The sequence below is a fragment of the Kwoniella mangroviensis genome (genome assembly GCF_000507465.2).
Source record: "Kwoniella mangroviensis CBS 8507 chromosome 1 map unlocalized Ctg01, whole genome shotgun sequence".
Classification (NCBI taxonomy): Eukaryota; Fungi; Basidiomycota; class Tremellomycetes; order Tremellales; family Cryptococcaceae; genus Kwoniella; species Kwoniella mangrovensis.
This window is the reverse complement of record NW_027062533.1, coordinates 5,038,180-5,066,168: the sequence shown is the minus strand read 5'-3', so window position 1 is coordinate 5,066,168 and position 27,989 is coordinate 5,038,180. Positions and strand designations below refer to the sequence as shown.

General features: G+C 43.8%; 12 protein-coding genes across 12 annotated transcripts; 4 read left to right on the top strand and 8 right to left on the bottom strand.

Annotated features, from left to right (window-relative positions):
- Positions 1-2: 2 nt before the first annotated feature.
- I203_101898 (uncharacterized protein) lies at positions 3-3,731 on the top strand (the record flags this gene model as incomplete). Its single annotated transcript, XM_065516977.1, has 10 exons — positions 3-971; positions 1,030-1,094; positions 1,162-1,296; positions 1,363-1,498; positions 1,562-1,731; positions 1,787-2,098; positions 2,165-2,264; positions 2,322-2,500; positions 2,569-2,833; positions 2,904-3,731. The coding sequence occupies 10 exons, from the start codon at positions 3-5 to the stop codon at positions 3,729-3,731; spliced, it is 3,159 nt and encodes a 1,052-aa protein (XP_065373795.1).
- A 481-nt stretch (positions 3,732-4,212) lies between these two features.
- I203_101897 (uncharacterized protein) lies at positions 4,213-5,244 on the bottom strand (the record flags this gene model as incomplete). Its single annotated transcript, XM_019146405.1, has 1 exon — positions 4,213-5,244. The coding sequence occupies one exon, from the start codon at positions 5,242-5,244 to the stop codon at positions 4,213-4,215; it is 1,032 nt and encodes a 343-aa protein (XP_019003938.1).
- A 605-nt stretch (positions 5,245-5,849) lies between these two features.
- I203_101896 (uncharacterized protein) lies at positions 5,850-6,251 on the bottom strand (the record flags this gene model as incomplete). Its single annotated transcript, XM_019146404.1, has 1 exon — positions 5,850-6,251. The coding sequence occupies one exon, from the start codon at positions 6,249-6,251 to the stop codon at positions 5,850-5,852; it is 402 nt and encodes a 133-aa protein (XP_019003937.1).
- A 671-nt stretch (positions 6,252-6,922) lies between these two features.
- Positions 6,923-8,190, top strand: I203_101895 (uncharacterized protein; the record flags this gene model as incomplete). The annotated part of the gene is made up of 2 exons (XM_019146403.1): positions 6,923-6,949; positions 7,048-8,190. The coding sequence occupies 2 exons, from the start codon at positions 6,923-6,925 to the stop codon at positions 8,188-8,190; spliced, it is 1,170 nt and encodes a 389-aa protein (XP_019003936.1).
- Positions 8,191-8,806: 616 nt separating this feature from the next.
- I203_101894 (uncharacterized protein) lies at positions 8,807-12,571 on the bottom strand (the record flags this gene model as incomplete). The annotated part of the gene is made up of 9 exons (XM_019146402.1): positions 8,807-8,857; positions 8,945-9,295; positions 9,352-9,459; positions 9,544-9,741; positions 9,821-9,867; positions 9,946-10,102; positions 10,168-10,662; positions 10,793-11,843; positions 11,922-12,571. The coding sequence occupies 9 exons, from the start codon at positions 12,569-12,571 to the stop codon at positions 8,807-8,809; spliced, it is 3,108 nt and encodes a 1,035-aa protein (XP_019003935.1).
- Positions 12,572-12,993: 422 nt separating this feature from the next.
- On the top strand, positions 12,994-13,499 carry I203_101893 (uncharacterized protein; the record flags this gene model as incomplete). The annotated part of the gene is made up of 2 exons (XM_019146401.1): positions 12,994-13,340; positions 13,436-13,499. The coding sequence occupies 2 exons, from the start codon at positions 12,994-12,996 to the stop codon at positions 13,497-13,499; spliced, it is 411 nt and encodes a 136-aa protein (XP_019003934.1).
- A 486-nt stretch (positions 13,500-13,985) lies between these two features.
- Positions 13,986-14,897, bottom strand: I203_101892 (uncharacterized protein; the record flags this gene model as incomplete). The annotated part of the gene is made up of 1 exon (XM_019146400.1): positions 13,986-14,897. One exon carries the CDS (start codon positions 14,895-14,897, stop codon positions 13,986-13,988), a length of 912 nt encoding a protein of 303 aa, XP_019003933.1.
- A 733-nt stretch (positions 14,898-15,630) lies between these two features.
- I203_101891 (uncharacterized protein) lies at positions 15,631-16,247 on the bottom strand (the record flags this gene model as incomplete). The annotated part of the gene is made up of 4 exons (XM_019146399.1): positions 15,631-15,832; positions 15,968-16,050; positions 16,135-16,166; positions 16,217-16,247. The coding sequence occupies 4 exons, from the start codon at positions 16,245-16,247 to the stop codon at positions 15,631-15,633; spliced, it is 348 nt and encodes a 115-aa protein (XP_019003932.1).
- A 308-nt stretch (positions 16,248-16,555) lies between these two features.
- On the top strand, positions 16,556-19,880 carry I203_101890 (uncharacterized protein; the record flags this gene model as incomplete). The annotated part of the gene is made up of 12 exons (XM_019146398.1): positions 16,556-17,052; positions 17,127-17,260; positions 17,315-17,383; positions 17,446-17,849; positions 17,913-18,036; positions 18,095-18,164; positions 18,224-18,313; positions 18,389-18,644; positions 18,727-18,828; positions 18,900-19,119; positions 19,218-19,393; positions 19,461-19,880. The coding sequence occupies 12 exons, from the start codon at positions 16,556-16,558 to the stop codon at positions 19,878-19,880; spliced, it is 2,562 nt and encodes an 853-aa protein (XP_019003931.1).
- A 157-nt stretch (positions 19,881-20,037) lies between these two features.
- On the bottom strand, positions 20,038-20,880 carry I203_101889 (uncharacterized protein; the record flags this gene model as incomplete). Its single annotated transcript, XM_019146397.1, has 1 exon — positions 20,038-20,880. The coding sequence occupies one exon, from the start codon at positions 20,878-20,880 to the stop codon at positions 20,038-20,040; it is 843 nt and encodes a 280-aa protein (XP_019003930.1).
- Positions 20,881-21,331: 451 nt separating this feature from the next.
- On the bottom strand, positions 21,332-23,218 carry I203_101888 (uncharacterized protein; the record flags this gene model as incomplete). Its single annotated transcript, XM_019146396.1, has 10 exons — positions 21,332-21,428; positions 21,506-21,638; positions 21,738-21,867; positions 21,925-22,006; positions 22,072-22,231; positions 22,309-22,382; positions 22,495-22,651; positions 22,742-22,798; positions 22,922-22,986; positions 23,055-23,218. 10 exons carry the CDS (start codon positions 23,216-23,218, stop codon positions 21,332-21,334), a joined length of 1,119 nt encoding a protein of 372 aa, XP_019003929.1.
- Positions 23,219-23,821: 603 nt separating this feature from the next.
- Positions 23,822-27,282, bottom strand: I203_101887 (uncharacterized protein; the record flags this gene model as incomplete). The annotated part of the gene is made up of 4 exons (XM_065516976.1): positions 23,822-25,603; positions 25,678-26,717; positions 26,783-26,940; positions 27,095-27,282. The coding sequence occupies 4 exons, from the start codon at positions 27,280-27,282 to the stop codon at positions 23,822-23,824; spliced, it is 3,168 nt and encodes a 1,055-aa protein (XP_065373794.1).
- Between the last annotated feature and the right edge of the window lie 707 nt (positions 27,283-27,989).

The window sequence follows — 27,989 nt, the reverse complement described above, 5'->3', positions numbered from 1 at the left end:
CAATGTCGCCCTCAAGTCCATCCCAACGTACCAACCCTCTTCTCAACCTCATCAACCCATACTCTTCCGTCGCTCGTTCAACCTACCCAGATCCCGATAGTCCCTCTACCATGCTTCTGAGGGAGCTACAAGGTGGTGACGACTCGACTGTCAACGACGACGATGAAGGTGAAGATCAACATCTGAACGATAGGATGTCACCTACACCCACACCTGACAATATCCGTCGCAGAGGCACCGGTGACTCCCGTTCACGTACACACGTATTGACGACCTCATCAAGTTCCTCGGAAGATGATGAAGCTCCTCCTCGATCATTGATATTTGGTGAACAACCTTCAGCAGGTGATCGAACACCCAAATCGCCCTCCAGACCTCTCATACATAGTGATCGTACACCTATTCCGAGGGCTAGTAGTCCTGGACCATTCATCAATCCCAATATCCCTTCATCATCTACCTCCACCAGATCACGATCACGGTCGACATCACCTGGTCCATCAACTATATCAGTTTATGCATCTGGATTGGAAGGTACCAATACCAATCTTGGGGAATCATCTATATCCAGAGACGCATCGACATCACCTGAGTCAACTAGACCTAACAAACCATTACCTACTTTCCGAGAACCACCGAGTAGCTCATCAACTCGTCCTGACCCAAACACATCTTCTCGACAGACTAGTAGCTCAGGATACCTAGATCCTACCTTTACGAGTGAAGTTGAAAGCTCGAGGAAGGGGAAAGGTAAAGCTAAGGCTAAATCTAGGGATAAAGGAGGAAGGAAGTATCATGCGTTACCTGCTCAAGAGGAGGAGGATGAACACGAAGAAGAGCGAGGAAATAGAGGTAGATATACTGGGCTACAGGGAAGGAAGGATAAGATAGGAAAGAAAGGGTTGAACGATCATGAGAAAGCTTTGTGGAAGTGGGTAAATGTAGAGGATCTGGATGGGTTCTTACAAGAGGTAGGTCAGCTATGAAACTTCATTCGGTGTAATTGATCTCAACTGATGAATGAGGTAGGTATACGATTACTATAAAGGCAAAGGAATATGGTGTATAGCACTTGCCAGAGCATTGAATTTGTTGTATGTTTAGCTTGCTCTTGATCGGTTCCTCGATGGCTAAACAGCTGATGGATAACATGAATGGCAGAACCACTTTCTTCGTCATTGCCTTTGCTACCTTCCTCACCTCCTGTATAGATTACAAGAAACTATGGTCGGAAGCATCTGGACCTAATGCAATAGCAAGGCTGGATGACGTATTGATAGAGAAATGCATAATAAGGTAGGTCAGCTGATTTTTGACGGAGCGGGTACCTCTGAAGCTGATATTGATTCTGGCGTACCTCAGAGCTTCATTTCCTCACATGCTATTCATGATCATCATTTCAGCCTTCTTCATCTTCCAGCTTTCCTCTTTCGTTCTTTCCCTACCCAAACTACTGGAAATGTATCGCTTCTATACATACCTACTATGCATACCAGATGTAAGCTCGATTTTTCCCTCTCTGCCGCGGTCAAACGAGCTTACAAAGTGCTAATGTCCCTAGGCTGACATTCAAACTCTACCTTGGCCCGAAATCGTTCGACTTATAGGAGAAATCAGGAATCATAACCCTGTCACCTCCTTGTCCAACGGTGGAGCGACCGCTTTGGCAGATATGGTAGATGAAGCGGATCAAGCTACGTACAAGAAATTGGATGCTCACGATGTTGCAAAGTGAGCTACTCAATGGAGAGTATCACTCATTATCGCTTACGTGTCTCTCTCCTAGTCGAATTTTACGTCAAGAAAATTACCTCATTGCTCTGTTCAACAAGGATCTCCTTGATCTCAGAGTCCGCTTACCAATCCCTCATTCGCTTGACCATCTCGTACCTCCCTCGCTTCTTGCTCCAACTACTGGCTCTCTACCTTCTCACACTACTCACCAGGATAGGAAGTTCATATCGTTTGGTGCGAATACCCTTACCAAAGCTTTGGAATGGAATTTGAGATTTTGCTTGATGGGATATCTATTCGATACGAGAGGTCAGGTCAAAAAGGAATTCGTGAGAGAGCGGAGAAGAAAGGATCTGGTCATTGGGTAAGCTTCCTGCAATCCCATCGACAGGAGCTTGAAAAGAAAGCTTATCACTTTGTTCTCAAATAGGCTAAAAAGAAGATTCATCTTCATGGGTGTATTGAATGCGATCTTCGCGCCGTTCATAGTGGTTTATCTGGTTGTGTATTCATTCTTCAGGTATTTTGAGGTGAGCTCTGAATTTACTCGAAGGTCTGAGAGCTGACTTGATCATGCGCGATTATAGGAATATCACAAGAACCCATCATCGATTGGAGGTAGACAATATACACCATACGCTCAGTGGAAGTTCCGCGAATTTAACGAGCTACCGCATCTGTTCGAACGGAGATTAGATCGATCGTATCCCATTGCTAAAGAGTACATCGATCAATTTCCGAAAGAGCGAACGGCTCTGATCATGCGGTAAGCTAATCGTCTCGCCCGTTTCGATACCCGGTGATTAAGATTAGCTTACCCCTGATTTTACTTAGATTCGTAGCATTCATAGCGGGATCATTTGCAGCGGTTCTATTGCTAGCTTCGGTCATCGACCCAGATCTATTCCTCCATTTCGAGATCACCCCTCATCGTACGGTCTTATTCTACCTAGGTCTCTTTGGAGGTGTGTTAGCAGTGGCTAGAGGGATGGTACCGGAGGAGAATATGGTGTTTGATCCTGAAGAACGGATGAAGGAGGTTGTCGGATATACACATCATCTGCCAGCCGAGTGGAAAGGGAAACTGCATAGTCAAATGGTGAGTGTGCTTTCGATTTAGTGTTCCATCTCAAGCCTAGGTCGGCTGACCTGTGGCATCGCTGTTTTAGGTTCATCAATCATTCGGTCAACTATTCGCTTTGAAAATAACCATCTTCTTCACCGAGCTCCTCTCAGTCATTCTCACTCCCTTTGTCCTATTCTTCTCTCTCCCCCCATGCGCAGGTGCGATCATCGACTTCTTCAGGGAATTTACAGTCCACGTAGATGGAGTGGGATACGTCTGTTCATTTGCGGTATTTGATTTCAGAAGGAATGGATCGGATCCCAACGCAGTTGATGAAGTTGCGGCTGCACCGTCTACGACTACCACTCAAGGTACACCTGCTGCCGCTAGCGATCATCATCAGACTACTAGAAAAGCGAATCGAGAAAGATGGGCAGAAAAAGGAAATGAAAAGATGGAATCTAGTGTACTTCATTTCAAGGCTACACATCCAGATTGGCAACCTTCCGATCCGTCTGCATCTCTGTTCTTAGATAGACTTGTTGGACAACTCAGATCACCTAGATCGCCCCGATCGCCTAGGACCAACCTTCATCGTGGATTGGGACTAGAAGGCTCAATGTATGCAGGGGGTGGAGGACGTGGATTGGGTATATCAGGAGTGGGAATGGATGAGAGGAAATTGAGAGAAAGAAGGAATGAATATGAAAGAGCGTTTGATAGGTCAAGTCACTTGATCAGACCTTCCAGAAGACGAGAAAGAGAGGATGAAGTGATACAGGAACGTAATGAGGATGAACAAGATCCTGAGGATGAAGAAGGGTTAGAGGGATGGAAGGAAGATGATAAAGATAGAAGAGTTGATGGAGAAGAAGAGAGATGGAGGGATGAAGGGGTTAGAGGGATCTTACAGCAGGTTCTGGGCAGGTGATGTCATTGCATATTGTATTCTGTACTTTTACGTCGTTGCGTTGGGATCAGTGATGTTATTTCTTGTGGTGGATGTCGGTGTAGCATATGTGCTGTCGACTACCACCTATCTGATTACGATTGTACCATAAATGTGTATATACGATTATGCACATCGTGGTGGAATATACATCACTTGATTCGCATCATTCCATCAATGGTATACTGTATCATAATCTGGACTATCTGGGGTTCTGAACATGCAGTATTCATCTCTTGTATGTACACCTTTTGGAATTATATCATTACTATGTTATATTATAGAATAAGAGTCGATCAAACGGGGGTTTTTTTTTTGGTTTTTTCTTTTGTTTCTGTTTGATTCGGTTTGAAGAACAGTAAAAAGTAATTAAGCAACAAGAGACAATGAATTGTACAATATCGAAACGATAATTATAAGTCAAGAGTAGGTATATATATATATATATATACACTTATGTATATTATTCGTGAATCACAGCCAAATCCAACTTCAGTTCATTCTTCTTTCCTTTTTTTCCCCTCTGCGTGACCTTGAGACTTCGTCGAAGTTTGGCGATATCCAAATCACCCGGAAAGCTAGCGTTGAACTTTTCGCTTTCTTTCTCGCACCTTTTGACGAATTTCGAATGCTTGATGTTCATCTTTTTAACTCGTAAAAGTAGGTTATCGATCCGTGCGTTTTCCTTTTGCTGTTCATCTTCCCTAGTGGGTATGGCGATGGTTGCATCGCCCGAGTCGATAGTGGTCGGGGTGTCATCGTAAGTCGTATCGGTATCGGTATTGGCTGAGTACGAGTGCGAGTCAGTCTCGGTCGAGGTTGTGGATATATTCCTATCTTCGTTCAATCGAAGAGGTAAATAAGGGTAATCACCGCCTCTTTCGAATGTAGGTTGAGGTTCTTTCACGTGTTCAAGTCGGGCATCGTCATCCACTTTTTCTGAATCATGGTCGGATTCGGCATCAACGGTGAGTGGAGGATATTGTTTGAGATATACACCGTATGACCACGATTCGATAGATACCGTATTGACAGGTGTGTTGGGTGTACCTGGACCATAGGACGAAATGATAGTTGAACCAGAACCAGAAGTTGAGGTTGATGTAGAACTGCCAGTCGAAGACGAAGCGGATCCTGAGATGAGTGGCGGATCTGGTTTTTCTTGGAATTCATATTCTTCATCTCGTCCTTTTCCTTCTCTCTCTTCCAGGGAGATGTTTGAAGATTTCGATAAGAATAGGAAAATCGAACAAAGTATTCGTGCGATAGATGATGATACCTTGAATAATACCATGAACATTATAGTCGGTACAGCCAAACAACCAATCAAGGTATAAACTCCAATTGTGGGAATGAAATCGCATACAATCGAATTGAGGACATATCTAATATGGTATTTGAGTTGTTGATATCGCCATTGAATATCTTTGGATATAACGATGGGGATGACCAACATGAGGATCAAAGTTCGGAAAGACATATATGGGAATGACATCTTGTTGAACCAGTTGTATCGAAGTGGCGAGTATGGTTTGAGTGTAATAGTATGTATGAAAGGTTTGCTGCGTATGGGGTGTGTCCAACTTCGCTGGGAATGAGTGGAATGAGAAAGAAGTAGAAAGTGAAAAGAGATAAAGTCAGGTTGGAACCCTTCTTTTATACACGAAAAGCTCGACTACTATGATGCATTTTTGGCCACTAGCATGACAGTGCATTGGATTTTATGATGATAAAGTTGAACGTTGCATGACGCACATGCAGAGTACGTAGAGGTATTTGATTGGTGTTGTTTTCTGGAAATAAAGTTGGATCGTGTGCCGAAGAATGTCTCGGATGGAACAAGCAGAATGGAATCCAGGTGGGAGTAAAAGTGGCAAATGCCACAATCACAAGTACCTCAGCTCCGGCAAAGACAGCGACAAGTCTACTGAAAATTGCTCAACATACTGTACGATAGTGCTATGTACGTTATAATATCTGTTCGTGCATCAGTCCATTCAAGAGTCATGTCATAGTCATTCGAAATCCACATCATTCAAATCCTTTTTGAATCCAGAGAGTATATAATAGTATGGTGTGTACCAGAACTATATGAATATTTCAAGCTCGATACTTCTTTCTCCCCTTACATCTCTTCGTATCAAACCAAACATATTCACCCTCCTTCTCCGCAATTCTACTACTCTTACAACCCTTGAACCAGATATACTCGTTCTCGTTGTACTTGGTGATCGATCGGTTTGATCTCGATATTCTCTCTTGAGATTGAATGTCGGTGTATACCTCTGGAGTACACTTTTTGGAGGGTTTCAAATCCCCTTCGGAAGGTTCCTCGAGTGTGGTGAGCTTGAGATTGCAAGCTGTTAAGGCGAGCGGTGAAGATACCTTGGTAGAGTATGGTGAAGATCGAGTCGAGGTTGACGTGAATGAAGGTGAGGTATCACCGGATGTTCTCGTGGAGTTGGACGAGGTGATGGGCGTGGTGCTGGTTTCGGTTGACATTGTGGATCGTTGTTAGATGTGTTTTCTGTGTCAACAGTGACTGTATCGTGGGCTTATCTTGATTTGTTCAAGATATTTGTGTGAGAAGAAGAAAAGATAAAGAACAAACACGAATTGTTCGAATTTCTAGTGTTAGTGTTATACCATATATGCATGCATGCTGCCTCGTAGCACACAGTATAGAGAGACTTGTAGAATTACGACTCGCTCTCGAACTTTGTTTTCTAATATTCTTTGTGACATAAAAGCATTCCATGTTGACATACATACTCTCTCTGTGACACAGCATTGAAAAGGAGAGTGAACGAAAGTGGCACTTTTCATTTGGCTCAGCACAGACCCACTATGACATGCGGAAAGGACCCTTGTACCATCGACCCCCTCCTTTCGGTCATCAATCAATCAATCAATATAGTACTACGCACTACAACACAATACACCACACGACAACAGACAACAAGGAAGAAGATCATTCCCCTCCCTCACCCTCACTTGCCGCTTCACTCTGATTGGTTCATCTTCCTTTTCCTTATCAACAGTGAACAGCAAACATCTCGATGATCTGTAGGTTGTGTATCTGTACTTTGTACATCTTTTGATTCGAGAAACTACTCTTACTACTCTTTTTGCAACTTCACTTCCGACCACGAAATAGGATACAGCGAAACATCATGTCCATAGCCCGACACGACATCTCAGTGAGTCAGAGGAATGAGAAGTGAAGGAAAGGATCTTTTACTGACGGTCCGCTTCCTTATCTCCTCATCAGCTTACATCCTTTAGCACACATATACAGCATAATACCTACCCTCAGCAACAGCCTAGAGACCTCAATCTCAAGTCCATGATGACAACCTCGATATACCAACCCTTCCTCCCTCCTTCATCATACCCAACCACCTCCCTCACCTTCCCTCAAGTTTTCCCGCATTTCATCTCTCCCACACCCATACCTACTCCACCACCGACTCCCGGTCCAAGTGGCCCAAAAGGAGTGAAAACCATTGAACATTCGTCTTTCACTAGACCACCATCACCATCACCTCAGCGACTCAACATCAAGTTAGATAACGAGAACAAACATGAACAGAATCTTGCCAGGAGTAGTTCGGATGATTCAATCCAATCTGCTATACTCATCACTCCTGAAACTCAATCACCTCTTATCCACAACATCATACTTCGAGATCATTCCGAGCATCGTAACTTGTTATTATCTTCACCTGAAGCTGATGAAGATCACTCAGTCTCTGGGCATACTTTACAGAAGGATTCGTCCTCGAGACGTCTGTCTAGTACAAACAATGTCATCCCCATCGATGCATTTATGGAAGTACGGCATTCCCCTCATCACCCACATGAATATCTCAGAAGGATTAGCCAACCCCAAACGGCCTTTGCCAGAGGAGAGATGATCCATCCCAAGTTCTCCCTTCTTGTTCCACAAACCATATCGAATCAGCTTGACGAGGAAGAGGAGAACGATGACGAATCATCAAGTGAATCCAGTGGATATTCATCGATAATCCCTTCCGATCAAATAGCAGAACGAATATGTATGTACGAGTATTGGAGGATGTACGATACTAGAGTTAGAGAGGAGAAGGAGGAAAGACGAAGGGTCAGGAAGTTCTACAACGGAGGAGAAGAAGCGGAGGCTGAAGGGAAAGTGAGAGATTGGCTATTCGATCAATATCAACAACGACAACAGCAACGACGAGAGGATCAAGTCAACAAACGTCCTCTCAGTATCATCACCAAAAGGAGAGACACTCAATCAAACAATGTCAGAACCTCGTCATCCGCTTATAGTCCTTTGTCCCCTGAACCATGGTTGGCTAAGCCACTCCTCGACGATTCACTTGTACCCACCGCTCGAATCAGCTCGAGTCCAAAGCTTCGTATGATCATCGGACAAATGGATCTATTTAAGGTTTGAGAGATTGAGGAGAGATGTACCGCAGGACTAAGATAAGGAAGGGAAAATCACAGAACGTCAAGATGACACTAATAGGAACTTGTCTTCCACATATATCCTCTTCGCTCCTCAATCTCAATTCAAGAGACATATAAAATCAGCTCCTGTCTCCTGGCTCTTCCGAATTTTTCTTTCTTCCATCTCTTCCCTAAAATACTTGTGGATCGGCCTGACTTTAATTTGATTGTAACATTTACGTCCATCTTATAATTATTACTTCAATCTCGTTGTATCCTATCTTAAATCTTTTACTATTGTATCTTACGATTGATAAACCTGTACATATCCTGTGGATATACAAAATAAAATGTTTTCATAATGAATCGAATCTATGAATTCCTTTCAGCTCTCATAAACGATACACTCTATACCGTATACTGATGGCCATACAGGAGCGATGAAGATCGTTATCTCTTTATATGCATTGATAAACTCATTAAAAAATCTTGATCTAACGTATAAAAGACAAATGAGGTTGCGTATACACATGTAAAGATATATCATACTGATCTACGTGAAATCTCAGACCTTCAAAATCGTAAGGAATCGTCCCAAACATTCATTCTACTGTATTGATTCAGAAAACATCTTCCGCCATTGGACATTCAGCCGTATCGTGTTCAGTGCTCTACAAACATACCCCAAAAAAGATCACACATCAGCTCGGTGATTCATATACAGGATGAAACATCATATCAAAGAAGGTTTAACTCACCTCACAATCCGCACACCATTTCCCACTTCCAGCTTGCTTCTTCCCGATATCTCCTCCATCGCCCAGTACGTTCCCAGCGAATACCGGACAAGCATCCAAATCATGTGGACCCTCACACAGTTCACATCTATCATCTGCGGCCGTATGGGCAGTAGCAGTAGATGAAGATCTAGTATGCGAACTTAAACTTTCTGAGGGTCCATCAGATAATTTACCTGCTCCAGTCGAAGACGAAGACGATCGTAATCTTGCGATCTCCCTCTCGAGCGAAGAAGCTCGATTCTCCAATTCGTCTTCTCTGTAAATTTTGGCTTCTATCAATGATTCCAATTCGGCTACTTCTCTGTTGAGCTGTATACAGATGGTCACAATTAGCTTGATTACATTGCATACTGAATGATACTTACCTCTTTGATAATTACTTTGGCTTCTGACAATTCTTTGTGGTCGACAGCACCACCAGGAGCAGAGCCACCTTGACCGTCTGAAGCTGCCTCTTCGAGTAATTTGATCTCCTATGTATCAAAATCATCAGAATTACATCAGCAAGACGATTACTAAATCCATACCAAGACAGCTGATGAAATGTGTCGACTCACCTCTTTCATTAATATCACCTCTTCCTTGAGGCTTTCCATTTGTTCCTTCAGTTCGGAGTTCTCAGCAGAAAGCTCTTGGATGATATGCTGGAACCCTCTGATCTTCTTATCGGCATCTTCGGTCGATCCGGTCGATAAGCGTGATCGTCGATCTTGAGGAAGGTTGCTTTCAAGTGATGAAGAAGCGGATGCCTTGAGCTAAGCATTGACGTATCAGTACAATGTTCCACCAAAGAAGAAGCCCCGCCTGTTATGATCGGGAATGAGGGTAGCTCACCGTGGTCACCTCATTCTCCAAACTGCTGATCTTAGCTTCCAAATCGCCTTTAAGTCCCTCAACGTCATTAAGCCTCTCAACAACTTCGACGACCCTCTTCTCAGCACCTTCCGCTCGAGTTTCACTCTCAAACAGCTCAGCTTGGATCTCTTTAAGCTGAGATTCAGCTTCCCGAGCGGTGCTGAGTTGCGCTTTAAGATCTTTAAGTTCCTCTTGAGCGGCCAATAAGGCTTTCTCAGTGGCTGTAGCAGTTTGAAGGGCAGATCGCATCGATGCCGCTTCCTATATATCGCACAAATCCCTCATCAGCAAAACACGATATTTTCTGGAATTGAAAGATGACTTACCGAAGCTTCACCTCTTAGACCCTCAATCTCTGCTCTCGCACCTTCCAAAGCCGTTTGATTCTCTTTCAAAGCCCCTTCCAACTCATTCACTCTTGTTTTAGCACCTTGCAGTTGCTCATTCAACTTCTTGATATCATCCTTTAAGCCGAGTACCTGCTCTTGACTAGCTTTCTCAGCATCTTTCGATCTGGTCAATTTCCCTCTCCAAGCCTCAGCTTCATTCTCAGCTTGACTCCTCAGATCATCCAACTCTTCTTCCAAAAGTGATATCTTGTTTTGTTGATGTTTCACTTGAGCAGTCAAAGTCTCGTTATCGATCTCAGCTGCTGTGGCAGCTTCGCGCTGACGGGTGGTAGGTGACGGGGGTAATAATGCTTTTTCCTGTTCTTCTCTGGCCTTCTGTAATTTCTCATCTAACACTCTATTGCGATCTTCCAATTCCCGGACACGTTCTTCCAACTCGTATTGTTTCGTCTCGTTGAGTGATATCATTTGCTAGGAGAAACATTGTCAGCTTCATGCTTCGTCTCTTCATAATCCTTCACTTTGATGTTTCAAGATACGCATTAAGATTTCGACTCGAGAAAGAGGTGGAGCGGAAGTTAAAAAGCGAAACATCACCTACCTGACCAGCATTTGTCAACTCATCCACCAGAGCTTTCATCTCCACCGCCTCCATCTCCGCCGCTTCAGCTCTTTGCGTCATCTTTTTCACCTCCTCTTTCTTAGCTTCCATACCTGCCGATAACTCAGCTTCGTTCCTCTCACTGACTAGCTTCATCTCCTTCTTGAGATCATTCAGAGCTTTCTCTTTCGTAGCCAGTTCCTCTCGAGAAGCAGTATGCGCCAATTGCAACTCTTCCGCTAATCTGGCTGCGTCTTGAGCATCGGCCAATTGTGATCTGAGAGAATCAGCTTCTTCTCTAGCCTGAGAAGCTTGATTTTGTAATTCTTCCAATTGAGGTAAATCCGATGCTGCCTCTGCAACATTCCTGAGATCTTCTTCCAACTCTGCATTCCTCCTTTTCAATTCTCTAATCTCCTCTTCTAGCGCTTCGGTCTGACGGGCGACGACTACTCGATTTATACTGGATGGACTAGGCGGCGGAGGCATTTCGTGGATGTTACTTGCTCTTGGGCCACGGGCTGGACGAGGAGTAACTAAAGATCCTCCTATACTCTGTCTAGCCGATCTGGCAGGTGTCACTCCTACTCCCATAGATATCCTGGATGGTTTAGGTGTAGTCGTGCTCTTGACAGAAGCGCTAAGTGTGCCCGCTCGAGCCGAATCAAGTTGTTTAGCCGTCATACCCACATACCGACTCGCCCTTGAACCAGCGGTGATCTTACTTTCCACTCCGGCATTAGCACTGGTACTGGTACCCAAAGCAGTCCTAGTCGGTAATGGCTCGTCGTCATATAGGACTGGTGCTCGTCGTACTGAGGATGAGACTGCTCGGGTGGTCCTTCCGGGTGTAGTAGTGGTAGAATCACGCAGTGTTCGATCGAATGAAGGGGTAGCTCGACCATGGAGTGAGTAAGATGCGGATGAGGAGGCAAGTGAACGATGGGAGGAAGCTACGGAGGAAGGGCGTGAAGGGCCGGCAGTAGGTGGTGAAAGCTTGGTAGCGATGACGAAGATACCGCATAGTGGTGGGCAGGAGAAGTATGAGACGCTACATGAACATATTAGTCTTATCAGTTCATTCAATAATTTCAAGACGACAGATACATAGACAAGGGAGCTTACTCACCCTTCAACCGTTCCATCGTTTTTACCTTTCCCCGCAAAACCACCTTCCAACTCCACTCCCGCCCAAACACCTTCCTTGAACTGTGTCGCTCCGAGATATTTGAGTATACCCTCGTACCCCATCGAGTTGATCCTGACTTTCTCGCCCACCACCGGAACCCATTTGGAAGTATCATGTGCGTTTGATGCTCTTGATTCTGGTCGTCTGGCGAAAGGCGTATTGGATGTTGTTGAAGATGCCATGGATGTTCGACGGGGAGTGAATGGATTCGTCGTAGATGCCGATAAGGATGGTCTACCTGTTCTCGAAACGCTCCTTGAAGCTAAGGGGGTATTGGGCATTCCCAAACCCAAGGGTGTTTTCGGTCTCACCCCCGGTGTACGAGGTGCAGCTAGCCCCGAGGAAGATACACCAAGTAAAGAAGGGGATGAAGGATCCTCGGATACCTTTTTCCTCAAACTACTTGGAGGTCTGACTTTCAACGCTTCCTGCAATGCCCTGTCCATCGCGTCGTCAGAAGTGGAAGGAGTCGGTATATGACCTGGTCCGAGAGAAGATCGTGGTCGTCTAGTGGTCGGTGTCGGTATTCCTGCACCAGGTGATGAAGTGGATGATCGACTGGGCGTCGATAGTGTCGGAAGTCGAGACATGGTGGAGACGCTATAAATGGCCTCGAGAACCGTGCCGATAAGCCTATGCTTGGAATGACAATGATTTCAGTTCCTTTGGATGATTCTGGATGATGAATGTTGTTGACACTTTTGTTGTCTGTGCACGCGTTGACTGATCGGATCGCGTGGTGTGCCATAGTAAGTTACATAATCGTACCGCAGTTCCACATGTGGCACCGTACGAATCCTTTTTGAACTATATTATTCGAAAATGACTTGGGCCTGCCTTGTACTGGAGGACGTATGACTCCCTGTTGGCATCGGAAAGTGAACTGGTATGGGTGATGTATAAGAGACACAGAGATTTGATCTTGCCACTCATCCTGTTCTTTTCTTGTTTTAAAGCGATACCCCATTCTGACTCCGGAAGTTCATCGAAACAAAACTACAGCATATTCATCATGTCATCCAGTCTTCAACAACATACCACCACTAGCGAGATCCAGACTCAAAGACCCCTATTCAAGCTCTCAGAGGTACCCGACGTGGTAGAATACCTAGCCAATCTCTCTTCAAAGGACCTTACAGCGATTCTACGAGACGAACGAATGATGAACGAGTTCAAATGTTCCTTGTACTCCGATCCGACACAGAATGCTCACCAGCCTTCATCCACTTTTGGAAGCCATTGTGGTCGAATGGTGTTTGATGAGATCATGAAGCAAGTCAGGGAGAAACGAATGTTGAAAAGACTGGCCGAATTGGAAGAACTAGAGGCCGCGAGTGAAAAAGAAAGATGTTATTTAATGTTTGGCCTGACCATTTAAGCGAGGTAGGTTGATTTCATAGATCATAGACACTAGTTTGAAAGACAATACTGACACAGACTTGTGACTTCAATAGTCTGACAGGTTTGATGCTCAAACAGATGAGGATAATATCTAGGTTGGGTAAAAACCACGAATAAAAGCATTGGCACCTTAGGGATATCTTTTTGAATATATAGCATCATACTGTCATGCATTATTATCCGATCAAGTGTTGTCTGCAGTAAACAATTTTGAATAAGGGTATTGCGATGTAAAAGGAGCAATCCCATGAGTTTAGCAGGCAGTTACCATATGTTGACATCAAGATTTGGATTGATACTATTCGTACAGTACATATATACACATAGCTCTTCACTTCATCGTCAAAATTGTATGAACATGTCATATCGATGGCCATGTAGAACGCAAGAAAAACAGAGTGTAATTGAAAGTCGAAACTGAATGATTGTATTGATACAAAATTTAATTGCACTGCTGATAGTAGGATATGGTACAATATTGTCATCCTTCAGTACAGGTCAAGACTAATGAATGTGGTGAGCTGTCTCCCCAAAATTTTAACATCTCAAGACTGATCACAGATCTCCCTCCGATCCTCCCGGAGTGCTTGTTACTCAACGTTCTTACTCGTCATGTAACCCTACATAACTCGCATCTCTCCTCAAGATAGGTTCCAACCACTCATCTCTCTGTTTCTTCTTCCTATATTCGCTCAAAAGAGTGAAGCTCGATGTCCTCCTTTCCATCTCCTTGTTCTTTTCTTTCGATTCGATAGATGGCGAACCAGGCAAGGTCATATTGGTGAGACTTTGTCTTCTGCTCATTGGTGATGCCGTACAAGATGGTTTGGTTGATGAATCAGATAATCTTCTAGATAAAATTGGATTGACTGTCGGACCATACCATGCTGCTACGATTTCACTTGTCCAACATTCCCTCTCCAATTTGCGGACTCTGTCTTCGAGCCCTTGTAATCCGTCCCTCGAATTGTCGTCGACTTGCCTACTGTGGTTGTGTTGATTCTTATTAGCTTCATTGTGTGTATGCTCATGCATATCTTTCATGTTAATTTGATCACTCTTCCGTCTAATGTTGTATTTATGATAACGTCCATGCTTATGAGTGACGGGAGGATGTGATTGGAGAAGGATAGAAGAGAGAGAAGGATTTGGTCTACTTCTACTGCCATGAGATTCTGAGGATGGAGGACTAATTAGAGGAGTGGGTAGCCGAGGTACCGCCTTTGGATTAGGAGAGAGCGAAACTGCTCTATGGTAAAAATCGATCAGAGAGTTCGTGTACCTAGGAGAAGCGTTGAGGGATTTGGAGTATGCGACTAAGACGGATGAGATCGTCGATAGTAATTTGGATAATCTCTCTTCAGCACTTAGTGTAACGCTCTTGCTAGCTGTAGTGGTAGTGGTTCTGGTTGAAGTGGAGGAAGATCGTCGTACTTGGGTATGTATAGGTGGGGAAGCATGAGGAGTTATTAGTGGAGGAGAGATTCTACTTATAATTGATGTAGGAGATGACATATCGTTCTTAAGTATCAATAAGGCCACAAGGTGATGATACTGTATGATGCAAAGACGATTGGATACGGGGTGGCAAACAATCGAGATCAAGTATATTGATGGACTGTATCGGTTCACCCGGTTATATAAGTGGACGTGACATGGTATTCTAAGATTCCATCACATCATCATCTTCTTATGCCTTCATGGAGAAGAAATGTATGAAAGGATGACTATCACCCCAAGGATGTCCGGTTATTATTTCAGCATCAAGTGGAGTATTTGGAACATCGCATCATACTGTAACACGGGAAGAAGAAGAGTCTTGTCCCATCCGGAGGATATTGAAAGAAACTTGTTTCTGTACTGTCAGTATCAGCCGTCTGTTGGTGTCATGCGATCAATATACTCGATAGTCTGGTCCAGAAACATCGTGTGTTCATACCTGTCATCATACGTGGATCCTTTCACCCTTTGTTCTTTGTTCTCCCTTAAGATCCGGCAATCAAGATCCGTTGATATCGGATATCCCATGGAATGATCATCAGGAATAGCCGAGCTTATGAAGATGTCCATCGCAGTGATGGTCATCGAAGGGCAATCGACCTTCGAAAGATGTTTTTCACCGCATGATGTGACTGAAACTGAACACTCCGTCCATCAGGGGGTGATGATGAATGATATCGGATGCATGCGATTGGTGAAGATGTGTAATGCCGTATGAGATGGATTGTAAAGTAGTCATATGGCTCCCCTACACCAACTTACGACTTCCCTTCTCCCTCTCTTCTATATTCTTCATAGTCCTCTCACTACATTCCCATAAATCCTTCATCAGCCCACCACATTTCTCACCTATCACTTCGTCAGGCTGCGAGGCGTGTTTATCTAAACATTGCCTGTATTTGAATATCTGTTCTGAGCATGAAGTTTTCAATTCAGCGAGGTGTGGTACACTACCATTAATCACATGCAAATAAGGTCAGCTTTGGATCATATCCTTATCGCTGTCGACGAGGACATCACTTGATCACTTCCCGGGGTAAAATCGAGCTGTCTTGACAGAAAAGACATGAACACTTCGTACTTACCTCGCATCAGCACATGCAGCTAGAGCCTTCCCTTCAGGTCTGCATATTGAGTTCCAATCTCCGGCTTGGTTCCTCAGAACACACTGTCGCAGTACTCCATCAGCGATTCTTGGGCCTCGACATATTTCATGTAATGTAGATTCCGAGATGGATGATTCCTAGCTCACATCTTGATACTTGGCCATCTGTTCGGCGCATTCTGAGCATTCAATCAGCGATCTACAATGTGAAGAAGATCATCCCACTCACTTGAAGCTACCAGATTGTATGACAGATCCATAGTGTTTATGTTGCCTATTCTCGGACATGCGAAGATATACTTCTGTTTGAACTCATGCATCTTATCCTTGTGCTTTCGGAAAAAAAAAGACAGAAACATTCCGTCACCAAGTGGATGGATGGGCTTCCATCGGAAGATGACTGAGGCGCAAATTACGTAATCATCCTCAAGAACTGGCGACTGTTTTGTTTCAGGTCAAGTCAAAAGATAAACAACCGAAGCCAAGTTCATTCAACTCCCTCTGGTCATATCATCAACGTACATTCCTTATACATTGCTATCCATTTCTATAATATCACCTACTCACCATGGATGCTCATGCAAGGGCACGAATGCCCCCACCCCATCAAACCCCCAAAGTGTCCACCCGATCAACACTCTTCGCTCCCAAGACTCCCTCTCACATGAAATCGCCTCCCCTCACTACGTCCCACAATAGTAACACGCCTCATCATTCCGAACCGCTCCCCAACATCTTATCGCCCAAGGAAGGTGGTGCTGGGTCGACAAGATTGAAGATCAAATCTGCTACTACCCCAGAAGCCAAATCTCGTTTATTGGTTAAGCCAATAGGTGCTCGAGCCCAAGTCCAACATGCGCAGCGAACCAATAGCGATCTGCTTTCCACACCATCAGTAACATTGGTCAATAGACCTACCACACCCAACTATGCACCCACGCTGGCGGATGAAGGCTGGATGTCAGCTGATACGCATCCTATCGAGGCGTCCAGTATGATGGATTTCGATGAGTACGAGAATGGAAAGGCGGAGACGGAGACGGAGGCTGTGCTGGTATCTGTAAGGTGAGTTTTCCATGTATGCATTCTGCGACTGTAAACACGATTACTGTGAGTATCGGAGCTGATCCTTAACACAGAGTACGACCACCCAACCCCGTAGAACTTCGTTCAGATGCTGGAAGTGTATGGACCATGCCTGAACATGATCCCCATTTACTTAAATTGGCTAAAGGAACAGAAGGTACAAGGGAAGATAGGGATTGGATCTTCGGTGAGCTGATTTGCATTCTAAGAGCGTAACATGCAGCTCATACTTGCATCTCAGATCGAATCCTTCCTCCTCATTCAGATAATGGCAAAGTATATGGTACTTCTGCCAGAAGGCATGTCCGATGTGAGTCATGCCTATCCTTTCGTTCAACGTGTAAACTTTACTGATACGAACGACTTTCATAGCTGCAATGGAAGGATACAACGCAGTCATATTCGCCTACGGTCAAACAGCATCTGGTAAAACACATACCTTATCTGGATCGTCAATGGAACCAGGTATCATCCCGTTAGCGATCTCGGATCTATTCTCTCAGATTCGTTCTACCCCCGATAGAGAATTCTTACTTAGAGCATCATACTTGGAATTATACAATGAAACGATCATTGATTTGCTCTCAACTGTGCCAGGTGCGGAACTGCATCTGAGTGAAGGTAAGAAGGGAGTGGTGATCAATGGATTGACGGAAGTTGCCGTAAGGTCTGAAGCAGATGTAAAGAAATTATTGAGATCTGGTGAAGATAGGAGAAAGGTTGGGGCGACAGATTGGAATGCTAGAAGTTCAAGATCGCATTGTGTGTTCAGAATCGTAAGTTCCTGTTTCTGCTTCGAATATGGGTAGCTTGAAGCTGATAAACTTATTTGAAATTAGACCATTGAATCTCGATCTAGGAATCCAGCTATAGAGGAAGCTCCTATAGGAGCGAGAACACCAGGAGGCAGGCTCAAGGCTGCAGGTGACAAGATGACTAGGATCAGTACTTTGTCCATTATCGGTATGTTGGCTGCTATTATGGAGTCAAGGTCACAGCTGATAATCGAGGGCGTAAACAGATTTAGCAGGTTCAGAGAAGCACACTTCGTCGAAGGAGAGAAATGCCGAAGGAAAACACATCAATCAATCGTAAGCTATAATGTCATCCTGTGATCCAAAACCGGCGGAGTAAGCTGACTCAATCATAGATTGTTGACCCTCAAATTGGTCATTTCTAAACTTGCTGATCTGGCTTCTAAGAGGAATGTCACCCATGTACCATACAGGGATAGTAAACTGTGAGTTATGGTTTCTGAATTTATATCTACCTTGTTGCGCTGTTCGCTCCGTATATAAGCTGATACCCTATGAAGTACTCGTCTATTGCAAAATTCGCTATCTGGTGATGCCCTCATTTCAGTAATTTGTACCGTATCCCCATCTTCACTCAATTTAGCAGAATCAATCTCGACTCTGGCTTTTGCTCAAGGGTTGAAGAGGGTGGTATTGAAAGCGCAGAAGAAGGAAGTGGTCGATCCTCATGCTTTGATACAGCAGTATCAAAATGAGATTGCTGAGCTGAGAGCGCAATTGAGAGAGAAGGAGATGCACGGAGGTAACAAGACCGAGGTGAATTCAAATCCATTTTTCCGCATCCGCGATAGCGATCATGCTGGCGGGAATATGCTGACAGGCTACTTGACTGATGTAGCGAGAAAAGAACGAAGCTATGGAGAAGAGGTTGAACGAATTGAAGAGTATGATCTTAACTTCTGTAAACGTTAATTCACCCAACCCCGAGGATAATGCAGCAGTAAGTGCGCTCGAGTCGTAGCAAACAAGACATGGTCGCCTAACATATGGTCATGTTATCATGATTTACAGATGATCCCACCCAGTCCAGCCAAGATGAGATACCCTAAACTAGAGTACGACCGACCATCTGCCGAGCTATTGGAAGAATTACATGCTGAGCAACTTCATCGGGCAGAGCTGGAAGATGAGGTGGCAAGGTTGAAAGCAGAATTAGCTACTAGACCTTTGGAACCTAATAAGGAGATTGTGGAATTAAGGAACGAAGTGGCTGAATTGAGGTTGATTGCTGGTACGTTGCGATTCTAATACACCTGCCATATCATTTCGTATACACCCTGTTACTCTCATGCTAACCGGGACAAATGTTTTTTTTTCTCAATGATTTAGATGATTACGAGCGACATCTCCTTGAACCATCTAGGAAAGTTCGAGCAGACGTCGAGAAAGAATTCGCAGATAAGATGAAAACCCTGGAGAATCAACTTGACAGTAAGAAGATTTGGGCAAATAGATTAGATGAGAATGTCAGATTCATCACCCAGGAGAATAAAGCGCTAGAGGCTGTGAGTGGCAATCGCTCGACCAGTAAGATAGTGTAAATGAGTACATGCTAATGTCGCTTTTCTGTAGAGATGCCTGGAGGCCGAATCAAAAGTGCACCAGATAATAGAATTCATCAATCTCGCTTTATCACCCCCCGACCCCGATGCTTTACTCCCCATACCGGAGTCGGAGGAAGTCCGAGAGCTATCACCAGAAAGGGAATTACCCACGTTAGTGGTATCGGATGATTTTTCACCCTCTCTTCCCTCTTCAGGGGGAAAGTCAACGTTGACACTTTCTGCTTCAAAGATGAGGGCGACTTTCTCACAGATGGACTTGGCGAACTTCAATGATAAGTTCGGAACTCTCACCGTGTCAGGTAAAGGTAAAGGTGGCAAAGGACTTGGTATAGGTGGAATGGGAGGGTCAGGATGGGGTGGAAAGATGTTAAGGGAGGAAAGTAGTTTTGCTTTAGCTGAAGTCGCTGGGGATGATGATGACTTTTAAGCTTATGTTTCCCAGACTGTTTACTCGTACCATATATATTTCGAGCTTTCCACTTTTTGACTCAACATATTGTGTAATATGTGCTGTATGTGTATCCACTTGAAATCCAAAATACAATTCATGCATAGAAGACGGACAATCAACGATCATTATGTGTCTACCTATTTTCGTTTTGTACCAGTCTAACAGATTGAATAATGGTAGTAAAGTGATACTTTTGAACTGGTGATCTCAACCTCCACGGATCTCTGAGAGGAATTGGTCTCTTTTCATGGTATATCGGTGGATAAAGATCATGATATACTCGACGGGTCTCTTCTTGCTCTCGATCCATCTCCTCATTCTGTTGAATATCGATATCGATATTGGTTTGGGAATCAATCTTGACTTTGTCTCTGAGTGGTTTCGACATGTTTTCAGATGGTGGGGACTTGGTAGGAAGATCGACGAACCAAGGCGATACTGGGATCGGAAGAAAATCCTCATCGTCATCGTCATCGTCATCGTCATCGTCATTGTCATCGTCGTCGCCGTCGTCGTCGTCCCTGATGTGTTTCGGAATTGATATGAAATTATCCTCTTCTTCGTCCGATGAAAAAGCGTCCTCGAGGGAAGCGAAAACCGTATTGCACAATGGTTGATGATGATACTGCTCATCCGGAAGGTCAAATCCAACAGGATAATCTTCATCTTCATCTTCATCTTCCTCGTCTTCATCCTCAGTTTCGTCCTCACTTTCCTCCTGATCCTCAACTCCCCTTTGATCCTCATCCCCGTTTTCGTCCTCATATCTGTCTTCTTTCCCCCTTTCTTTCTCATCTCCTTCCCCATATTGGTCTTCATCTCCGTCCCCGTTTTCCTCGTCATCCGAGTTCGAGTTTATACCTTCGAATAACGAATTTACCAAGTACGAGTTTCGTGCCACCCCTTCCAATTCGATCTCTACTGAATCTTCTTTCGACTTCAACGAAGATACGTTGAGTTTTCGATCCTCCGCCATTGTTGGTCTTTTATCATATTTAATCATCTTATTTTGTAACTTGTATAATAGGAGAGATGATAGAATAAATCACATTGAAATACATGAATGAAGTCCATCATTTATATCTTGCATCCCATAACACCAGATAGAGCGGCAAAAGGGTACCATGAATATTCGATAATAAAGTTCGAGCAATGACCGGAGAAACAAGGTTCGTTATTCGTTATTCGTCTCTTTGATCGTTTATTTCAGCTGAATGAAGAAGGAAAAGGGGAAATGCCACAATGACGACGCCGATGCAGTACAAGTCAAGATGGTCATATCATTCTGTATAACATCGTTCGGACCGAATCCACACATCGAAGGAAACGGTCGATACATGATGCATGAATGACTGAATTGGATGGAATATTTGTTACATGCTACTACTACTCCCTTACTAAATCTCGCTCAGAGCGTAATGACATTGTTATATTTTCTTTTGAGACAGTTCAACAGCAACTTTGAAAGCGCCTAACAAAGCTGTCAATTGCATTTTCTCAGAACCGCCCACTGATAATCGATGTCTACGCCCAGCCCACGAAAGAAGGTTAGACGTATACGCATGTTCCGGAAGAAAGCAGGGGAAAATTGTTTGGCTCACTCTGTACTACCTAAATGATCTAATAGGTATATACGAGATTGTTTTGGTAATTCGACCGTATCCAAGAAATCATATGCTCCAGCTATCAAATCCTGTAATGCTAAACCTTTTTCTACCTTGAGCGATGTGATCACTGATTCCAGAACAGCCGGAACATGAACGCATTGATTAGCTAACCGGATCGGAGTACGACTGTCTTTCGAAGCAGTGCACGATGAAGTCATTCACTTACATGAATAACTCGTGCCGAATTCATCAGACATCATACTCTGCACGACCCGTTCGATATCTTTGGGATGTGGGTTACCCGTACAGTTGTACACAGCTGTTTCATCTACGATGTCATATGCGGCGTGGCATGCCTACATGGAAGTGCTGTGTGAGCTGTACTCACCGAGGAGTGAGGAACATCAGCTCACCTGAAGCACGTTCAACGCTCGTCTCATATCGCCTCTCGACAACTTAAGCAGGGCATCACGTCCATCATCAGTCAAGTTGACCCTATTGCGAATTATCAGCTTTAGTACTAGAGCTTGTAGCGATTGGAAGCTGAAAGTGATACCCACCCTTCCTTCTCTACCACCTCATCCACTTTCCTCCGAATTTCTTTTTCAGGTAATGGGGAGAATCTGAATCTTGTACATCGCGATTGAATGGCAGGTGTGATTTTGTTAACGTAATTACAAAGGATACAGAAACGGACATTCTTGGTGTGCGTTTCGATTACTACAAAAGATGATTAGCTCTGAGATAGTCGCTGTATGCCGGTAGCAAGAATGGGGGTTGACCGTGGATAGACATACCTCTTCTCAAAGCAGATTGAGCAGCTTGAGTCATCATATCCGCTTCATCCAATATAACCAACTTGAATCCTTTGCTATATACAATGGACATCGTCAGCTCATACTGCTCAACCATGCAATTGAAAAACGAAGAGAAACACAGATGGATGGGAATCGAGATGAAGGTAAATAGCCGATTAGACTTACGAGAACAACACCTTTGTCATAGCAAAATTCTTGATCTGTTCTCTAACTACATCTATACCTCTATCATCCGAAGCGTTCAACTCCAGTATATGTTTCTTATATGGTGGACCGTATAGTCTTCTGGCCAAGGCGAGGACAGTGGATGTTTTACCGGTTCCTGCAGAAAGAGAGCAACTTAGCAAGTTTCCCGATTGGAAGACCGATAATAGAAATGCAAAGACATGTGTAATCTCAGTTGATAACTTACCAGGGGGTCCATATAGGAGTAAATGAGGTAATCTACCAGCTTCTATGAATTTCTCAACTACAATAATCACGAAACATAGTCAGCAAGATGTCCCAATATATCTAATGGAAGCAAGGTACGGTACGAATGTGGTCACACTATCATTTCGGTTAGAAGAAGGAAACAAAGTGATTCACTCACTCGTACTGGTTATATCCTGATGCGAAACAACTTCATCCAAAGTATTAGGTCTATATTTCTCAACCCTATATATCATACCAGATTATCTATCACAATCGTGTACATCATCTATCAGTTGGAGGATCAGACTCACCAGGGTAATCCCTCTTTATCATTCAAGGCTTTTATCTCCTCATCACTCAATACCTTCGTACCGCTCTCTCCATCCGCTTTACCTTTACCTTTAGCATTAGCCATGAGTGCTGACATCGCATTGGCAGGTTTCGCGGGAGGATCAATATCCATCGGTTCGGACATTGTATTTTCGAATTAGCTGAGCTATTCTTTTTATATAGCTATAAGGGGTATATCCTGCTCTATTTCTGACCACTAGCAATAATGGACAACGATGACGGCGGAGATGTTGTATTGGATAGTAATCTTGTGTCAAAGAGTGTACTTGAATAACAGTCGAAAGAAGATGGGGAGGGAGAACATGACGAAAAAGGAACACACGATCGTCAACTTAAGACGCGTCGGTTGATTTGATCAGGCATGTCTTGTGGCAGTGTCGCGAGAACACCATAGTCAACGACGGAGTTTCTTATGGACAGAGTGATATGAATACCTATGCTGTTCTCTTCGTACACTAGAGTAGTGTGTAAAGACCCATCTCTGTAATTCAGTGGATGAGATCTATATTGTTCTCTCACGGTTTGATCAAACAAACTTTATGCATGATACAATATCTCTTTCATCATTATTTACTAATGCACTAATCTCTTTGACTACGATGAGATATATACAACAACTGAAACTGATTTTCACTTCATCGTTTATATCTACAATATACACTGACATCCCATCGTTTGACCACTATATCTCTCATTCGTTTCAAACTGAGATAATCCAAACTAAACCTCAATTTACCCAATGACCTCCTCCATAAATCAAACCCTGTAAAACACCTTCCGCCGCCTCCCTTTTACCTTTACTTCTCTCGCATATCGTACATCTACAAATTCTCAAAACTTCTCTCTGCTCGTAAAACACTTTCAGGATGATCGAATTGGTTTTTTCACCTAGATTCCAATGTACACCGAGTGGGCATAGAGGTAAGAATGGCATATGCTTTTCTTGTCGCTGTAAATATTCTCTAAGTACGGATCGTGTCGCCGTTGATGTATGACTAGCGTTGTTTTCTTCTTCTTCATTGTCATTTTCGATGCCATCATACATCTCACCTTCTTCCTCTTCTTCTGTCGATTCTTCTTCTTCAGCTTCAAGTGATGTGATTTGTCCAGTAGTGGCATCAACAATAGTGACCACTTCTTTCAGTCCCCTCGATTCCGTTCTACCAACGTGATTTTTGGCATCGGGTGATGTCCCATGTTCCCCATGTCCATCCTTCAGACTCCCTGTCCATTCTTCCGCTTCAGGTGTAGGCGTGATAGGCATCGTACCTACCGTATCGTGACTGCTTATCTCAGTTTCCGATCTTTCAGATACCATAGCATTGTCCTCTTCTTCATCCAACATCAAATCTGCATCGACTCCAACCAGCGGAGTGGGAGTAGTAGGCATAGAAGAACCGTTAGACGCACTCAACTCTATGGTGTGAGTGCCATCCTTGACTCGGTCCAGGTAATATCGCAATGGTGCAGGAGGGGACACTGGCCTCGCAAGTCGATCAATATGATGCGTCTCAGGCGATGGAGGTAATTTGCGTTTTCGTTGTGTCGACGAGTCTATATCATCTTCTATAAACGCTCGATCGGATGGGGTAACAGGCATATCTCCGGTACCTTCTTGAGGTGTGTTGGGCATAGGAGGTGAATGTCGAACTTTCTTTTCGGGTAAAGCACCTTGTTGTTCATTGGGTGATTTTCTCTTGCCCAATTTCGGAGAACTTTCAACTTCACCATCCTCCCTTCTCCTCGGCGTGTCGACCGCAGGAGTTGAAGATATACCATCATCATGTTCATCTCGGTCCGAAGGAGCGGTGAATGCGATTTCCTCTATACCATATTCAGCCATCGTGGGCGACCGATGTTCTTCTTGAATTAATTCGATCTTGGGTGATTTTTGTCCATGATTATAATCACGGGCAATCTTTGCTTCGATACGTGTGGTAGCCGTAGCGACAGACGCAGAATCAGAGCCAAAAGCCCGTCTACCTTCGGCAACTTTGATATGCTCAATCAATTTTCTAGATACCCATAATTCCCAATCATCCAATTTCTTAATTATATCCCCTACAGTCAGTCTCTCACAATACTGTTCAGCGACATCATCGTTCCCAAACCATTCTCTGATTTTTCTCACTAATTCTGCTAGAGGTGGAGTGATATTGGATCGTAATTTATCTTCATACAATCCGTCAAGTTTCTGTAATAGCCTTTCGGGAGGTAGGAACGGATCGGTCTCCTCGTCGATGTCAAGAGGATTAAGGGTGATCAACCCGGCGGAATCATATTCAGCTTCGATCGGGTTATAGTCGATATGGATAAATCTAGATAAAGGATGTTTGGCATGTCGGCACATTTGTGCGAATGGTGTATGTATACTTGATGATTCACCGGAAATGGGCGAAACTCGAATTTGATATCCCAACACTTCATCTGAGGGTGATACCCAAGATCCAAATCGAACTCTGTCATTAAGCCAGTCGTTTATACATCCTTCTTGAAGTTTTGTCTGGTACTGTGCAAACGCGAAATATTCCAGCGTCAGCTACCACCCTTAATCACTCAGTTCTGATATAACATTGAATTTACCTTCTCATTCAGCTCTCCTCTACTCACTCTCAATTCCTCCTCCTCATCTTCCTCCTCCTCATCATCGTACACCAATAAATCATCTTCATCACTTTCTCCGCCATTATAAAACCTTCTTCTGTACTGTTCTATCCACTTTTTACACAGATCCGTAAACTCATGATAGTCTTCCAAACTTTCTTTTCCTTCAAAATCTTCTCCCTTCAGTTCATACTCTTTGATCAATCTCTGTTGTTTCTCGTGAGGACTTTCAATGAATCTAGTATTGAAATCATATTTGATGTATCTTGCTTTCATCATTCTCTCATTTCTCTGTAATTCCGTCGCAGTACCCCATAATTCTGTATATCTCGTATGACTCATTAACCATTGTAATTCAACTGCCTTGTTCGCCATGATGATACACGTATAGGTCGATTCTTCGATGTATTCCTTGACATATTGGTTACTGATCCAGTCATTGTTCAATCCCCTAATGACCCCAGCCACAACCATGATTTCAGTATCGGCAGTTCTTGAACATTCTTTGAGGAGATTGGTAAGTTCGTTTGAGATTGCGATTCGTCTACAGTCCCGGCAGATCAAATCATTTCTAAGGCGATAAGTCCCATCTTCATCTGTATCTTTTGGATTACAAGCTAATAAACCTGTACTTGTCGGTACGACCGGTGTGACATTTCTCATATACCTTCCACCACCGATGGCTGGAGGAGTAGGCGATAAGGATTCTATGCCGTATTCTCTGTAACACCCCGAACAAAAATGATTATAATGTTTCTCGCAAGTTGGGGTGTATCCGAATTTCTTGGAATATGTCAGACGACGCCGGACGGCAGGGTACAGACCTAATCGGGATGGGTGATTGAGTCGACATGGGATACAATTGTGGAGGGTGGTATATCTCGCTCGATGGAAGAGGGTAGGGAAAGATGGTGTGGAAGGTGTCAGACGGGCAGAGTTGATATCTGCTAAAGTGGAAGAATGAGGTCGAGAAGGGTCGAGAAGCAGGGTATAGGTCGGCCAGAATGAGTGAGAGTCGGCTGTTGAATGAGGATAAGAATGTGTTGACAGTATAGAAGAGTGATGTAACGAGATGTGCACTAACCGGCAGACTTCCAACCTAGACTGACTCTCCTTAAAGCGCATAACCTTATTCTCTGCTCGATCGCCAAAGCAATTTCAAAGCTTGGAGGTCGGTTTCGCCATGTTTGGAAAATACAATTATCAGGAGGAGGAAGTTCGATGACATGGGAGAAAATAAGGCTGTACCATGATATAGAAGGAAGGAAACGTCGTCAGCTCGACCTGTTCTTCCTCTTCCCCCATATTGACCAATCCTTCTGTATTGCACTTCCCAATCAATGACAAGTATAGTCCTTGTCGTGAGGGAATAGTTACGTATGAGCGATATACTCACTGTAAGACTCCTACAGGTAGATCACCCCATCCAAATTTATCTTTTCCCATCCCTAACTTGTTCGTTCTTCCTTTTCCGTTCGTCTCTTCCACGATAGGTTGAGCTGAGGATAGTGGATGATCAGAGGAAGGCAAGAATACTGGACTTTCGGTCGGCGTTGTTGGGGGAGCATCAGGAAGGGGGTCCATCTTGATGAGTCGGAAGGTTATCTAATGCGGGCAAGGGGTGAAACGGGTTTGTTCTGCTTGATGAAGTGATTGATTGAATTTGTTGTTTTGGTTGCCCAATGCAAGATAAGATAATTGATCTCGAGGGTTGGTTGGGTTTGTCCGTGTCTCGTCTGGTTTCGTTTCGTCTCTCTTTTTCGTTTCGAGTGGATATTGCGGTCATATCAGATCTCAATGGGTGAAACGAATCCTAGTGTAGTGAGTGTCGATGCTTACTCTACCACACGAGTACAAAGTGGTCAATGCACAAATGCACAAAAGCGACGCACTGATAACTTAACCGGTCAACCAGGGTAACGTCATTCCCTCGTTTAGGCTTACTGCCTCTCACACGCCTAATGACGCCACTGGGTTCTTATCTATCTATCCTTGTACCTGATCCACCCCATACCCGATTGCTTTTCCATCTCCTGATCCAACACAACCCAAGTCTCTGCTTTTCACCCTGATGACCTGTACAACCTGTACAAGATACAGTTTCATGCATGATACGACACGATACACATCTCAGTCTCAATCTCAATCTCACAAAGATTATATGGAACACAGCGAAACAATAAGCGTAGGTGACCCTATCGAAGAGGACAGAAACAAAGTCCTTTATTCTTTAACGTCTTATAATGTATGATCTTATATTATTCATGAATGATGAAAACAGAAAACATATC